This window comes from Solanum verrucosum, unplaced genomic scaffold (assembly GCF_900185275.1).
Source record: "Solanum verrucosum unplaced genomic scaffold, falcon-dt-bn FXZP01000182.1, whole genome shotgun sequence".
Taxonomy (NCBI): Eukaryota; Viridiplantae; Streptophyta; class Magnoliopsida; order Solanales; family Solanaceae; genus Solanum; species Solanum verrucosum.
Genome location: NW_026020378.1, coordinates 2,073,780 through 2,091,131, shown reverse-complemented (window position 1 = coordinate 2,091,131; position 17,352 = coordinate 2,073,780). Strand labels below are relative to the sequence as shown.

General features: G+C 33.5%; 1 protein-coding gene across 1 annotated transcript; it reads left to right on the top strand.

Moving 5' to 3' along the window:
- The first annotated feature begins 989 nt into the window (after window positions 1-989).
- LOC125838872 (receptor-like protein kinase HSL1) lies at window positions 990-4,239 on the top strand. Its single transcript, XM_049517894.1, has 2 exons — window positions 990-3,603; window positions 3,704-4,239. Exons 1-2 carry the CDS (start codon window positions 990-992, stop codon window positions 4,174-4,176), a joined length of 3,087 nt encoding a protein of 1,028 aa, XP_049373851.1. The 3' UTR covers window positions 4,177-4,239.
- Window positions 4,240-17,352: the final 13,113 nt, after the last annotated feature.

Below are 17,352 nucleotides of genomic sequence, written 5' to 3'. Positions count from 1 at the left end.
GCTGATATTTATGCCCTCCTACTTTGGGTGTGCACAACTAAACACTTAAATTTTTATAAAATTGAACAAGTAAACACACACGTCTTATGTGGCATAATACACGCAGGAAGCCACATAAGATACAAAACTACCACGTAGGACAAATTTATCTATTTATTCAATTTTATATAAGTTTAAGTGTCTACTTATTCACTCTCAAAGTTAGAGGATATAAATATCAGTTAAAGCCAAGTTAAATGACATATTTATGTATTACGCCTTTAGAAAAGTATTTTATCTACTTTCCGTAGGAAAGTTATTTTCCCCAATTAGAGAAACCTTAAATTTTTTATAGCAATTTCTCATATGACAAGCATTATCCACCTTCAATTTTAAAATTATGAAATGTAAAATATAGTGTTAGATAGGAGTTTTAAAAACTAAATTTCACACTAAAATAAATTTTGACGTAAAATATAGTGTTAGGTAGAACGGTTCAAAATTAAACCAAAATCAATAATTAAACGAATAAAGTTATATTTTAATAGTTCTATAACAATTTAACTTGTCTATAAATCAATTGAATTGATAAATATACCAAATGAATAAATTCTAAAATCAAACTGAACTGATTGATACGTGGCCCTAATATTGGGTCGGAGGTGATAAAAAGGAGAAAAACTAGTGCAACTCCAAACATATACTTGGTGAACTGTTTGACGGCAAACGGGCAATGTGCTGAGTTGTTGAGCTAAAAATATTTCAATGGTCAAAGAAAAGGGGCCCAAATCTCGAAGCTTTTTTTGGTGTTAGGCAGCTCAGTGGAAGCTTCAACAGAATCAGTATTTTACTAACCCACTTATTTTAAACATCATACTTTTTGATCTTATACTAAGAAAATTTTATCTCTATATATTCATTTTTATCAATTTGGCATTTTCTTCACACCTCCAATGTTGACTAAACTTTCCAAAATCAACTCATAATTCTAACCTCACCTTTTTTTTTTCATGGAGTTTTCCCATTTTCCGACCGGAAAACGGTCCCTTTATCTCATTCTTCTACTAAACTTCATACCCATTTTCGTAACTTCACAATCTCCGGCCACTACTGAACGTGACACTCTACTGAAGATTAAGCGTCAATGGGGAAACCCAGTAGCACTTGACTCATGGAACTCTACTTCCTCGCCGTGTAGCTGGCCGGAAATTGAGTGTGATGATGGGAAGGTTACCGGAATAATACTTCAAGAAAAAGATATCACTGTTGAAATTCCAAGTTCTATTTGTGAACTTCAAAATCTTACTTTTCTTAATCTCCGGTTGAATTATCTTCCCGGAAAGTTCCCAACTTTTCTTTACAAATGTTCCAATTTGCAGCATTTGGATCTTTCTCAGAATTACTTTGTGGGTTCCATCCCGGAGGATATTCACCGGCTTGGGAAACTCAAGTATCTTAATTTGGGTGGTAATAATTTCACCGGAGATATCCCGCCGTCAGTCGGGAATTTGACGGAGCTGGAGACCTTGTGTATGAATTTGAACTTGTTTGATGGGAGTTTCCCGGCGGAAATCGGGAACTTAGCCAATCTTGAAAGTTTGGGGTTGGAGTTTAATGGGTTTTCTCCGATGGCACTACCGCCGGAGTTTGGGAAGCTGAAGAAGATAAAGTATATTTGGATGAGAGATACGAAATTGATCGGTGAAATCCCTGAAAGTTTCGGGGATTTTCAGAATCTTGAGCTTATTGATTTTGCTTACAACAATCTGGAAGGAAAAATCCCTTCTGGGTTGTTTCTGTTGAAGAATTTGACGATGATGTACTTGTACGGTAATCGTCTTTCGGGTCGAATCCCTGAAACTTTTGATTCATCAAAGTTGATGGAACTTGATGTTTCCGACAACAATTTAACTGGAACAATCCCAGAAAGTTTTGGAGGGTTTAAACATTTGGAAATTATGAATCTGTTTGGTAACCAATTGTATGGAGCAATTCCAGAGAGCATAGCCAAGATTCCATCTTTGAAGGTATTCAAAGTGTTTAGGAATAAACTGAATGGGAGCTTACCATCTGAAATGGGACTTCATTCGAAACTCGAATCTTTTGAAGTTTCACTGAATTCCTTCACTGGAAACTTGCCAGAGCATTTGTGTGCTGGAGGAACTCTTTTTGGTGCTGTAGCTTATGCTAACAATTTGTCTGGTGAAATACCAAAATCACTCGGAACTTGTTCTAGTCTACGTTCGATTCAGCTCTACAAGAATCAGTTTTCGGGTGAGATTCCATCTGGGGTTTGGACTTTGGTTGACATGACAAGTTTGTTGTTGAGTGATAACTCATTTTCCGGGGAGCTACCGAGCAAAATTGCATTCAATTTTACGCGGTTAGAGATCAGTAACAACAAGTTTACTGGTGAAATTCCTGTGGGGATATCTTCTTGGAGGAGTTTGATGGTGCTTTTGGCAAGTAACAATTCATTTTCAGGTCGGATTCCAGTGGAATTGACTAGTCTTTCTAAGATAACTCAGCTAGAGCTTGATGGTAATTTGTTATCTGGAGAACTTCCAGCCGATATAATATCCTGGAAGTCGTTGGTAATATTGGATCTTGCCAGGAATAAACTCTCTGGCAAGATTCCAGCATCTATAGGTTTAATCCCTGATCTTGTTGCTCTAGATTTGTCTCAGAATCAATTTTCAGGTCCAATTCCACCTCAACTAGGTGTAAAAAGGATCACCAGCCTTAACGTATCGTCGAATCAACTTACCGGGAATATCCCTGATGCATTTGCTAACCTAGCCTTTGAAGACAGTTTCTTGAACAATCCCAGTCTTTGTACCACCAACTCACTTCCATATCTTCCAAGTTGTAATAATGCGAAAGTCGCCAATTCCAATAGATTGTCCCATAGAGTCCTAGCCCTGATTCTAGTCCTTGCATTCGCTGTTTTCCTATTTAGTGTTGTATCGACCTTGTTCATGGTTAGAGACTACAGGAGGAAGAAGCATAAGCGCGATGTTGCAAGCTGGAAGTTGACTTCATTCCAGAGGTTGGATTTCACAGAGGCGAACATTTTGTCAAGTTTGACGGAAAATAACATGATTGGAAGTGGTGGATCGGGTAAGGTGTACAGAATTTCCGTTGGCAGACCAAATGAGTATGTTGCTGTGAAGAGGATTTGGAGTGATAGGAAAGTAGACTACATTCTGGAGAGGGAATTCTTGGCTGAGGTTCAGATATTGGGATCAATTAGACATTCCAATATAGTGAAATTATTGTGTTGTATATCAAGTGAGGATTCAAAGTTGCTCGTTTACGAGTACATGGTAAATCACAGTCTTGATGGATGGCTTCATGGGAAGAAGAGAGTTTCCTTGAGTAATAAAGTCATGGATTGGCCAAAAAGATTGGAGGTTGGCATTGGAGCTGCTCAAGGACTTTGTTACATGCACCATGACTGCACTCCACCGATCATTCATTGCGATGTAAAATCAAGCAATATCTTGTTGGATTCTGATTTCACGGCCAAAATAGCTGATTTTGGGTTAGCCAAGATTTTAGAGAAGAAAGGAGAGCTTAACACCATGTCTGCTGTTGCAGGTTCCTTTGGTTACATAGCTCCAGGTAAAAAAAGCAAAATCCAATCTTGAACTTCGTATTACCTCAATTTCGTTAAAACATTATCAAAAGAATGACTAACTAATAATCTACTGTTTGGTTGCAGAGTATGCTTATACAACGAAAGTGAACGAGAAGATTGATATCTATAGCTTCGGGGTGGTGCTATTGGAGCTAGTGACAGGAAGACAACCAAATTTTGGGGACGAGCATACAAGCCTGGCAGAATGGGCATGGAAGCAGCACGGAGAAGGGAACACTGCCATCGATAATATGTTAGATACAGATATCAAAGAAACATGTTACTTGGAAGAAATGAAGACTGTGTTCAGACTCGGGCTTATATGCACGAGCAACTTACCTGCAAGCAGGCCTTCCATGAAAGAGATTCTGCAGATACTTCATCGATGCAAGTCCTTTAGGTATTCTGGAGGAAAATCACCAGATACAGAGTATGATGTTGCTCCTCTCCTTAGCGGGAACAACAGCGAAAAATACATTGCTAGTTACAAACGTATTAATTCCAATAAGGTAATAGATGATAGTAGTGATGATGGTCTAATAATTTCCAGTGTGTAATATTGGAGATGCCAAAGTAAACTGAGTTGTTGTAAAATGATCATAGAATAGTGCCACTTAAGTATAGTATAAGTTTGAGGATGTTGTTAGAATAGAAAATGTTGTTTTTCTAGTGTACTCTTGAATTTGTTCACTGCTTGTAGATTGAGTGAAATGCATCATTTAACTTTTTTGCTAGTTATGTAGATTGTGAGGAAGTGGGAAATTGGAAAATGAAAATGCCAATTTCCAGGTCAACACGTAGTTCATTAAGAGGATTTGGTTTCGACTGGAAATGACTCAGCTTCAGATTACCGAGAAAATTACCTTAAATAGGAGGGTGTGGAGGCCTTGTATTACAGTAAATGATTAATAGGTAATATAATGTTGTTTTGTTTAGGGTGGTTGATGTTTGTTAATGTACTAGTAATAATTAATTCTTGTTTTTGATATTAGCACTGTTCTCTAGTGACTCAATATATTTTCTTCGTTGTATCTGGAATTGCTACATCTCAGCCGAAGTCATTCAAAACCACCATCTTTATCTTCATGAGGTAGTGATAAAATCTACGTACATTCTAACCTCCCTAGACTCTACTTGTGAAATTTCACTAAGTATGTTGTTGTTTTCAACTACCCTCCCTAGACCCTACTTGTAAAATTTCACCTAGTATGTTATTGTTTTCAACTGCAATCATATATACCTGATCAATCAATAAAGATTGAACTTCAACTATGTGCTTAAACTTTGATTGAAGTTCAGCTTCGTCAAGCTTAACTTCAGACATCACATGTAAGAAGTTGCTCCGAAATGAAGACTTATTGTTTACGCACTGTAGGTATGACTTGAATAATAATCCAAAATCAGGTATCCTGCACTTGAGGTGCAAGTTGCATTTTACTTAGTTTGTTGTCACTCACATGTTCAAACACTTTTAAGTCTATATATATATAAATACATGTCATAAAATTATTAAATTAAAATAAATAGCAAGTACGAATAATATTTTGTAGAGTTAAAAGGGGGCGAAATTCCAATCCTACACCAAGAGTTAAAAGGGTGTTTTCACCAAAACCAAAAAAATTTATCAAGTAGTAAAGTGAATGGAAGATGCAATTATGAAAGTTCTTAAAAAATGCATTTCCCCTTCTTATCTATTAAAACCTTTGTCTTCCCTATAATCTTGACAAAAACACATATTTTACCTAGTTAACCTATAGTTTTATTAGCATTCTTTCATTCTTGTGGGCTTCTATCTACCCCTTTTTAAAAAAACTTACGTAAATCTCACTAGATTATGAATTAATTAGATATACTCTAATTTATAACATTATTCATGTTATCAGATTTTAGTATGTCTAGATACATTAAGATATGACTAAATACATAGGGTCAAAATTAAGTATAATTTGTTCTAGATACATTATAGCTAAGTTGATTCGCATCTATTTGGGATACATAACAAATCTCACTCTCTTCACTCGCCTCTCTCCTATCTCGCTCACTACTCTCCTATATATTTAAGTATATCTTCTTGAATATATAATTAAAAACTCTTAATTAGTGATATGATATATAATTTTTTTAAAATATAAATCATAATAGTGTATATTTTTTTTTTAGAAGGTAACAACTTGTATTCTACTTCCACAAAAACAGAAACTTGCCACAACAAGTTACAGGTTTCCTAATTATAATTGATGAGGAGAATCTAGAAGATCTTCAACCCTTTTAACAAAAAATTACAATGATCCTAAGACATCCATACTTGATTCTAGATCTTCCCTATACTCCTGTTTACACCAAAAATGAAACAAAACTAAGCACTTCATCTTCATCTTCTGGATATTGCTGCTCTTGTTTTGATGGCACCTGATGTTTCTTTCTGTCCAAGCAGCCCACCAGATGCAAGCTGGTATATTTTTCCACCTATCCTTATGGTCTTACAAGTTAGCATAACTGCTCCAGATCTTCAAAGTCTGATCTATTTTCCTTGGCATTACCCAGTTCAAGTCCTTCTTACTTAGAAACATTTCCCATAGTTGAAGGGTAATCCTGCAGTGTATAAAAAGGTGGGTTACAGTCTCAGCCTTCTTCACAGAAAAAACACCTAGGACTTAGATGTATCCCCCTTTTCATGAGGTTTTCTTGGGTTAAAACAACTTGTTTGGCCACAAGCCAAGTGAAGCAAGAAACTTTATAAGGAATTTTGACTTTCCATATAAGTTTCCAAGGCCAATCCTCAATCTGATTATCATAAGGGTTAAATTTTTGATAGGCCCCTTTCACACTGAAACTACCTTGACTGTGGCCTTTCCACTCCAATCTATCTTGGTCAGTTGAAGTTCCTTTGAATTGCTCCAATTTGATGTAGAACTCAACTAACCTCAAAATCTCCCAGTCATTAAAAGGTCTTCTAAAGCTCAAATTCCATCCCTGATTTGACCAGACTTCGGCCACGGTGGCCTTTGTTGTTGGTTTAGGGTGTAAATATCATTGAAGATGTCCCTTAGGAAGGCTTGATCTAACCATTTGTCTTCCCAGAAGAGTACCTTCCTGCCATCTTCTATTCTTATGCTGAAATTTTCTCTAAGCTTTGGCCACAGGTTTCTAATGGACCTCCAAAGGTTGATCCTATAAGTATCATTGACCATTCTGGTGGTCCAATGATCTGCCATTTCATACTTCAACTGGATTACTTCTTTCCAGAGAGCTAACTCACTAGAAGCAAATCTCCAGAGCCATTTCATCATAAGATATTGGTTCTGAGTTTTTAAGTTCCTGACCCCCATATCCCCTTTTTGTTTACTCCCAATCAGTGCATCCCATTTTACCAAGTGGAATTTCTTGGTTTCACTGTTCCCTTCCCAGAGAAAATTTCTTCTTAGAGCATCCATTCTCTCAATGACCCCATCAGGGATAGGGAAAAGGGACATCATATAGGTAGGCATAGAGTCCAAAACACTATTGATTAGTGATAATCTTCCTCCTAAGGAGAGATATTGACTTTTCCAGTTCACCAACCTCTTCTCGCACTTCTCTACCACCCCATTCCATATATCTATAGACCTATTCTGATCACCCAGAATAATAGTATATATGATAGTGTAGTATATCTGATTATGTAATTTTTTCCTTTTTTTCACAATGGACCAAATAATTCAAAGGATTAGTCTTTGTTTTTTTTTTTGTCAAAGATCATGCATGTATGTATATTTAACTACTATAGTGGAAGTGATCAGGTAGCCTTCCATTTGTTACTAGGCAATTAATTTTACCATAATAAATTAGGATCTAATTGCCTACACTCTATGTAATTCATATCTTTCCAAAATTTTACCTCACTCGAATTAATTCGATACGATTTGGGTGTGGTTGAATTGCACTGAATTTGGCCAACCTAATTTGGATGCTTGGACTATACTTATGCTAAGAAATATAAGTTGATGCGATATATGTTAAAAGAAAAAGATACTACTACTATATATAGATTAGTATAAAAATTAAGATACTAAATAATCTAATAAAAAGTTACGTGTAAGTTTGCCACGAACAATATAATTGTAATACAATTTATCTTGAGCTAATCAATAGTACATATTACTTAGCGGAGTTTAAGTTTTGTGCGCTGTTAATTTTAAATCTTCACACCACATACCAAATTTACATATCATATATAATAGGGATAAGGGTTTGAAAATATCCCAACTTTGGTCAAATTTGATGTTGCGATACTAAACTTTCATGAGGACCTATTACCTCCCTAGACTATTTAATACTGTATTTTAAACATATATATTTGTCCACGTGGACATAAAAAATAATGCAAAATTATAAATAGTAATGTGTCCATGTGGGCACATATATACCTTTAAAATACACTATTAAATAGTTCAGGGGGTAAAAAATACGGTATTAAATAGTCTAGGGAGGTAATAGGTCCTCATGAAAGTTTAGTATCGCAACAACAAATTCGACCAAAGTTGGGATATTTTTCATACCCTTATCCCTATATAAAATGTACTCTTTATAACAAATTTGATATTATAATTAGATAGGATCAATAACATTAAAAACTTTAATTGGTCCTACCATAAAAGCAAACAAGATTTAAGGATTTCTTTTAATGTATAAATTATAGGAACACATATTATAAGTACTAAATAACATCTTATTCCTTCTAGTTTTCTATTTATCAAAAATCCCTTAAAAATGATGTTTGCGGGATACATAGCGTTGTGCACGGGATACATTAGGTTTGATACATTCCACATAGCGGGATACATAGCGTTGTGCACGGGATACATTAGGTTTGATACATTCCACATAGCGGGATACATAGCGTTGTGCACGGGATACATGCGAGATACATAGCGTTGTGCACGGGATACATAGCGTTTGATGCATTTCACATAGCGGGATACATAGCGTTGTGCACGGGATACATAGGTAAATAAGAGATTTTTAAATTTTTTGAAATAAGTAGGGATAAATGGATATTAAGGTAAGTAAATGAGTGTAGTTAAGTAATTTGTCCTTTAATATATTCCTTGTTTTAATCTCTGAGTTTCTCCCTCATACAATTAAATTGAGCAATAATTTGACATAACATAATTAGAGTAAAAATTCTATAAATAATCAAAGTAGACAACTTAAATATATCCGAACTTATGAGATTATAAATAAATCACCGATTTGACAAAATGTCAACTTAAAAGAGTAATGCTGAGAAGCTAAGATTGTAATTTATTCTACTCACTAATGATTCTTTATTTATTTGTTTTGTAGATTGTACGCTAATAATTTTGTTTTTCCATAAGCAATATAATTGCTTTAAAGGTAAGGGATTCGATATCATGTCAATAAAGATAAACTTTAAATTTTTAAATTCTGAATTCTAAAAAATATACTAGCTTAATATATATATATATATATATATATATATATATATATATATATATATAAGTAATCATGCCATAAGAAATCATAAGAAAGACACCCTTTTGCTAACCAATTAAGATTATATTATTGGTATCTATATAGAGAATTACAGACTAAAGCTGACTGGCTTAAGATTAAAGAGGGTTTAAGTTTATATCTAGAAATATTAGAAACTAAAGACCTAACAGACAGACTTCGTAACCACAGGGGTTTATATTCTTCGAACCGACCAACCCTAGTCAACCCAAAGTTATTAAGTGCTTTAAAGTGGGAACTACATAGTATAGATAGTAACATCCAACACGCAAATAGACGTATAGAAGTTCAAAGAAATCATATTAGTAATTTAAATTTTCTCTTAGGTTAAATAACGTAGTACTCATTCTAGTTTAAGTATATGTCATCTAGACTATATAAGAAAAAATTTAGGCCATACGAAAAACAGATCATAATTGACCAGGAATATCATTGGTATCTATTAAAAATAAGACAGAACTATATAGATATATACGATTTTCTATTAGAACAAAGACGACTATATACAGAACAACTAAGGTTATTTTCAGATTTATTAACACCAAATCAAATATCTTCTATACATCAAGAAATAAGACAAATAGATTTACAAATACCTACTATAGGAGCAAGAGTTTATCACTACATAAAAGAAATTAGAATAGAAACACAAGATTGCAAAAACAGAACTCTATATTTAGCATAATAGGAAGTATTAAGAGATTAGAATACTTAGATTTAGAAATAGTTTCAGAAAAGAAGTATCGAAGACTAAAATTTGGATCACTACTTAAGTGTAATTTCGCAGAAGGAGACCATATTTTACATAGCGAGAATCAACATTTAAATACGGTTACAGATCTAATAATAAATTTAGCAGAACATAGTCAGTCCAAAGACGATAGATTTCTAAAGATAATAGAAACCATAGAAACCTTGCAACAAAGACAAAACAAATCATTAGAAAAAATAGAACAAAATTTTGACTTTCTAAAAAATCAGCAACTAGATATAATTTCCAAGGTACAAAACATAGTAGTAAATAAGATAACTGATAACAATCCTCTAGAAATACTAAATAGCCAGATAGAAAACCTTTATAAAGAGACAAAAGAAATTAAGAAAGAACTAAGTAAACTTAAAGACTTAACCCTTTCATGAACAACCTCTTTTACCAAGAAGTCCTTAGAAAAACAGCACAATTTCAAGCTAACCCTGAAGGTTTATCAGATTACGTTCCACCAGGAAAAACAGATTCTATAAGCGTAAAACAAAACAATTTGATAATATTTGCTTTATTAGAATTAAATAAAAACCTAGAAGACCAAATAAAAGAAATAAATAAAAAATTAGATATTTTATTGGAAAATAAAACCCCTACTAAAAAAGGTAAGCAAGAAAACGATATACAAAACTTAATAGAACAGCTCAAAAGAGTGGAATTAACTCCTCAAGAGGATAAACCTAAAAGAAAAGACAAAACATGGACCTTTTTTCAAACAGGAATAGAAATTCCCAAGAAAGACAAAGGGCCAGTTTCTCTCAAGATCGACTAGGAAACAATATGTTAGCTCGAATTATGAATAACTCATATAAGCCTAGTAGTAGTCACCAGCTGGATGAATTAATAGATGTAGATAGAGACATAGAAATTTTCAAACAAAATAAATTAAAAATGCTAAATCCACAAGTCCTCTATAATACAGGTTTTTTCTCATCAACAACACATCTATATAGACATTATAGAGAAGAACAGTTAAGCGTATCAGAAAACGATAGTGAAAGTATAAATTTAATTAGTAAAGAATCTATGCAAGAAATACAGAAAAGACGAATGAATCTCATGCACATGGGATTGGTGGTGATAGGGCTTAAAGGATTAACTAGAAAAATTTAGGTACTAAAGTACTAATTACTTTATATGATAGCAGATGGTCAGAATCTAAAAGATCAATAATAGGTTTAACCGAAGTAGACATGAGTAACAATGGAGGAATATTTTACTGTAGTCCAGATTTTATGATAAATTCAAAAGAATTTGATAAGTACATAAAAATAGGCATACAGACCAAAGGGTATGAAGAAATGAACTGTGGAAATAATCTTTTAGTTTGTGTTGGCTTTATAGGAAAATTAGCCACCAACAGCAGTTCAAAGTTTAAAATAAAGATAGACGATGCAGTAGGTATAATGGGAAATAAAGGAATCAAGTTAATGAACCCTTTAAAAATAAATTCAGAAGAATATGTTGGTAGAGAATGGAATTTAGAAAATTTCTGCAAAAAAGAAGTATTACGACCAAACGACCACCTCACATACACTAATATTAAAGGAGAGACATCAATTAGATTCACTGATTATAAATATACAAATCAAAAAGAAATAGAGGAAGACTTAGAAGATAATGAATCAACCATTAATATGAAAGGTATGAATATCCAAAATATAAATGAAGAAGACTACGAAGTAGACTTATCAATAGCACAAGCTAAAGAATTACATAAAGAAAATAAAACAACTTTGTTTAAGTGTAAAGGTTGTAAAATGGGAAAAATAGATATCTCTATAGTAGAAACACATTTTAAAGAATGCAAATTCAGAATAGATAATTATGGGTATAGACAAAAAGAAAACACCCAAGAAGAAAGTGATGATGAGACAACACGCAGTCTAAAAGAATTCATGGAAACCGCTTCTTCTAGTTCAAGTCCTTTTCAAAAGACAACCCCCATAACACCAGTAGAATATACTATAGGAAACTTACCACGTCATCGGGTATATAGGCAAGACCCGGCAACAGAACCAGAAATGGTTAGACCAATAGGAATAAGAATGCCAATAGAAGCCCCTATCAAGCTTCAAGATGGAGGAGATAGAGGTAAGATACTAAACATAGCAGCTCATGATCCTCAATTATGGAACTCAGTAATAGATGTATGGAAAGGAATAGTAGTAGCAGATTACATACATCATTATAGTGAGACAGATGCAGAAACTATGTATAGATACATGGAAACCTTTTTAGGAGAATCAATCAAAGGAATGTGGGAAGCATACAAGGTAACCTACCCTCAAGAATTCCAAGAACTAGTAAATATGGGACCAAATCCATATAATTTCACTAATAAAATACACAGCCTAATAACAGGAGAAGACCCTAATAGTGGATTGGTAGTATTGCAAAAGAATGCATTAATAAAACTAGAACAACTTAGCATTACAAATTGGAGCCATATCAAAAACTTTCTAAAGGATTATTTTTATTTATGCGCTATAAGCGGCAATGCGTTTGATCAAAGCTTAAGAAAAAAGCTTTTTAATAAACTCCCTGGAGCATTAGGAAGAGAAATAGAAGAAAGATGGAGCAAAAGAGAAGGAGTTATGCAAAATCCAAATGTTAATTGGTCTATCGGACATAAAATACAGCATGTTATGGAAATATTACAGGAAAAGTGTACAAATATACAAATACAAAAACAATTAAAGCAAAATGAGACTGGTTTTTGTAAGAATATATATACAACACAAAGCTATGATCAAGGTACACCAAATAAGAAATATAGAAGAAAATATCAAAATAACCAAGACTACAGACCAAGGAAAAAATATTATCTACGAAAATCTACGGCAAAAAAGCCTTACCTAAATAAAGATAGACATGTAAAAAAACATAATAATAATAGAATCTATAAAAATAGACTATCTTGTTTTACATGCGGAAGTGAAGAACATCTTGCTAACACTTGTCCAGGAAGAAATAATAGTAGAACGAGAAACTCCCAACTCATAGAAGATTTCCAAGAAACCCTGATAAATGTAGATGAATACATGTCAGATAATGAAAGTATATATTCAGTAATAAGTATAGATGCTTTAGAAGGAAGACAACACGACTCATCTGATTCAGAAGAAGAAACTTTAATAAATGAGATAGGATTAGAAAAATTGGACATCAAGGATTTTACATTTGTCAATCTACATTGTGATCACCAATTTTTAAAAGGGAAAGGTCTAGATAGCCAAAAATGTTTTAATTGTACAGGATATCCCAGTAAAGACAGAAGAGCTAAATGTACGAATTGCTATATAGAAGGATGCCTCATGTGCATCAATAAAATATTTAACATTAAAGTTATAGACCAGACCATAAGCATAAAAGAAAAAACATTAATGTCCCTAGAAAAAAGGATTGATAGTTTAGAAGACAGAATGAATAAATTAGAAAAGGGAAAAGAAAAAGTAGAAGAAGAGGTAGAAGAAAAGGAAGGAATTGAGCTCTTAAATGAAAAAGAGGAATACAAATCGTTTGAAGGATTAATTTGTAATGAAGACAAAAAGATCAATACTATCAAAATATTAACGAGAATAAGAATTCAAAACTATGAAATAGAAACTTTAGCTCTAGTAGACTCAGGGTGTACAAAGAGTATAATAAATAGAAATATCCTGCCTATAGAAATAATAAAGGAATTTTCCGAACCACAAAGCGCCATGCAAATGGACGGATCTTCAAATATATACAAACATTATGTTAGTAATGCTCAAATAAGTTTTTTAAACACATGTGCAGATTTCTATAAACCTACTTATAAACTAGAAAAAATATGGGTTAGAGATTTAAATATTAGGATAGACTTTGTTTTAGGCTTAGATTTCTTATTACATAATAACGGAAGTTGTCTTCTCACTAGAGATGGAGTAATATTTTCTAAAAATATGACTCAAACCTCCATAACAACAGAACCAGTTCCTACAAAATCAAGGTATGTTAAGAATACTAATAATACAAATACATTAAAATGTAATAAAGGGAAAGAATGTAATTGTACTAAATTACATGTTAGTACAGAAGAGGAAGACATTAAAGAAATTGAATTATTAGAATTAAGTTTATCTGATATACAAATAGAGAAAAACTATAATTTAATAGAAATAAATACTGAACTTTATAATTTTAAGAAAGGATTACAACATATAGGAGTTATAAAAAACCAGAAAGACCTAGACGAAGTAATTTCTATCTTAGATAAACTAGAAATAATTGGAGAAAGACCCCTGAAGCACTGGGAAGCCAATCATATAACCTGCAGACTTGATATTATTAACCCAGAATATACGGTTAAAACTGCTTCAATAGAATCCACGAATGAAGACCTGAGGGAATTTGAAGATCAAATAAAAGAATTATTAAATCTAGGGGTAATAAGAAGGTCAACTTCAAAACATAGGTCAGCCGCATTTATGGTAAGAAATCACAATGAAATACTAAGGGGAAAAGCTAGGATGGTAATAAACTATAAAAGACTTAATGACAATACTAGAATGGATGGATATAAATTGCCAGACAAATCAGAACTAATAAATCGAATACAAGGAAGAAAATTTTTTAGTAAGTTTGACTGTAAGTCCGGATATTGGCAAGTCAAAATGCATGAAGATAGCATAGAATGGACAGCCTTTACCTGCCCAGAAGGACATTTCGAATGGTTGGTGATGCCCTTCGGTTTAAAAACAGCCCCTCCAATTTTTCAAAGAAAGATGGATAATATATTTAGAGACTATAAAAACTTTATTTTAGTTTATGTAGACGATATTTTAGTTTTTAGTAATAATACAAATGAACATCTAGGACATTTGCAAACGGTATTTAAACTATTCGTAGACAATGGAATTATAATTAGCAAAAAGAAAATGGAATTATGTAAGACTCTTATAAAATTCCTAGGGGTAGAAATTGGAAATGGAAAGATAAAACTACAACCCCATATAGCAAAAAAGGTCCTAGATATGCCTGATAAATTAGACAATACTAAAGACTTGCAAAAATTTCTAGGAATACTAAATTATGCACGGAGTTTCATCAAAGATCTAGGGAAAGTAGCAGGACCCCTATACTCTAAAACAGGAAGTCATGGACAAAAGACATTTAATGTAGAAGACATAAAACTAGTACAAAAACTCAAACAAATGGTTAAAGATATACCAGATTTAGCCCTCCCACTAGAAACAGATTACCAATAGTAGAAACAGACGGAAGTCTCGAAGGGTGGGGAGCAGTTTTGAAAACAAAAAACAATAAATATGGAGATAAAAAAGACGAAAAAATTTGCGCTTATCACAGCGGAAAATACAAAGAAAAGGGAAATATGAGTAGCATAGATGCAGAAATTTTGGCAGTTATATACGGATTAAATAGTTTTAAGTTATACATTATTAATAAACAAGAAATTCTGGTAAGAACGGATTGCGAGGCTATTGTAAAATTTCACCAAAAAATAGAAGGAAAAAATAGTAGTAAAAGAAGATGGTTAAATTTTTTAGACGCTACATCAATATACAATATATCTTTAGAGCATATAAAGGGGAAAGATAATTCTTTAGCAGATCAACTAAGCAGACTTATGAAAACTAACTGTTTGTTTTCAGCATGAGTACAGATAAAGACGGAGCATCTAGTTCAAATTCAAGTGGGCAAAAAGACAAAGACTTGTTGCAGACTCTTTTAGGAAATACTTCATTTCAACCACAAACAAGACAAAATACAACGAGCATGGAAAGAATATATTTTGGAAAACAAAATTTAATTTTCTATCCTCCATCCAATCTAAGTTTCAGGGTGAAGCCAGAAACGAAGATAGATAGACCTCAAAGATGCTTAATAGACAACCTATGGATAGCATACAACAAGATTCCTCGAGACAACAGTTATTTCGTGTCCGTAGTAAATTCATTAAGCCATTATTTTACAGACAAAAATGAAGACAAAAAATTCAGATTTTATGTAGTAATCCAAGGAAAATTACAGGGCGTGTTCCAGACATGGATAGAAGTAGTAGATTCAATTAAAGACTTCCCTACCCCACTCTTTAAGGGATTCAATGATTTGAATGAAGCACTAGACTATGCTAGAGGAACTCTCGGGCCTAATTATTTCATCAGTCCAGCTTTGAGACAAATTTCAAGACCGTCTTTGCAATACAATATTCAGAAAGACACAAACAGAATCATTTTCTGCGATCATTGTTCCTCAATGACGGAAGGATTCAAAAGGCTAAATCAGACAATCGAAAGACTAGAAACAGAAAAAGGGAAAATGACACAACATATCCACTCATTACAAGAGAGGATAAGATTTTTACTTGGAAATACCGATCAAAATAAGAGTTCTTCATCTCCCCACAAAATGGATAAGACGGGTGTACATTCCCCAACGAATGTAGAAAAAGCTATTGTACCAGCTAAAGGTACAGCTAGTCCCGTTCAAACGGTAGCGGGTAAAGACTCATCAAATCCGTTGATGGTTGACACTTTACCAAAAAGTGTAAGAATTCTGCCGGCAAGCTTCAATACAATGGCAGAGACAAGTAAAAGGACAAAAGGTTTCCTCCAAAAAAAAAAAAAAAAGGATAGAAAAAATAATAAAAAGTTCCCTTTACAAATTTCTCACAGAAAAGACTAAAGAAGTACAAGAAAAAATCATACGAGAAAATCCAAAGCCAGATCCAGCAAATTCTGACCACGAGAGTAGCAGTGACGAAAATAATTTATCAGACCAGTTTAATCAACATTATGATCCAAATGACGACAATGATTCAGGGATGAGTTTTGATTCTGTAACACTACACAACCTGGATACCTAGAGAAATACGTAGCAATAACATCAACACAAGAAGACAAACAAATAGGTAAGCAGTGACATCACAAGCCTTCATCAACTACAAGACTCCACTACAAATAGGTAAGCAGTGACATCACAAGCCTTCATCAACTACAAGACTCCACTACAAGACTCCACTACAAGTCCATTATGATAAAGAAACTCCACTACATGTCCACTACTCCACTATCACAAGAAGACAAAAGAAGGACACCACTCCACTATCACAAGAAGACAAAGAAGGACACTCAATTTCAACAAAGGTTTCACAAAGCCATGTGACGATGGGGCCCAAAGAGCACCCGGCAGGTGAAGAAAGTTTTTAGAAATTGAAATCCGAATTTCAAATCCGGATGGACTTCTATAAATAGAACCATATTACAAGAAAAGAGATAGAGCGAAGTGCAGAGCAAAGAGCAAAAGCTTAAATATTTCTAAGTAATAGTTTACATATTCCCCTTCCCTTTCAAAATAAAAAGTGAGTAAGTGTTTGTTGTGTTTGTACAAAGAGTGTGAGTGTTTATTTTCCTACAAGTACCTGCAAGGTCACTTCGGGGACTCCCGAAAGGGAAACCTCATTCCG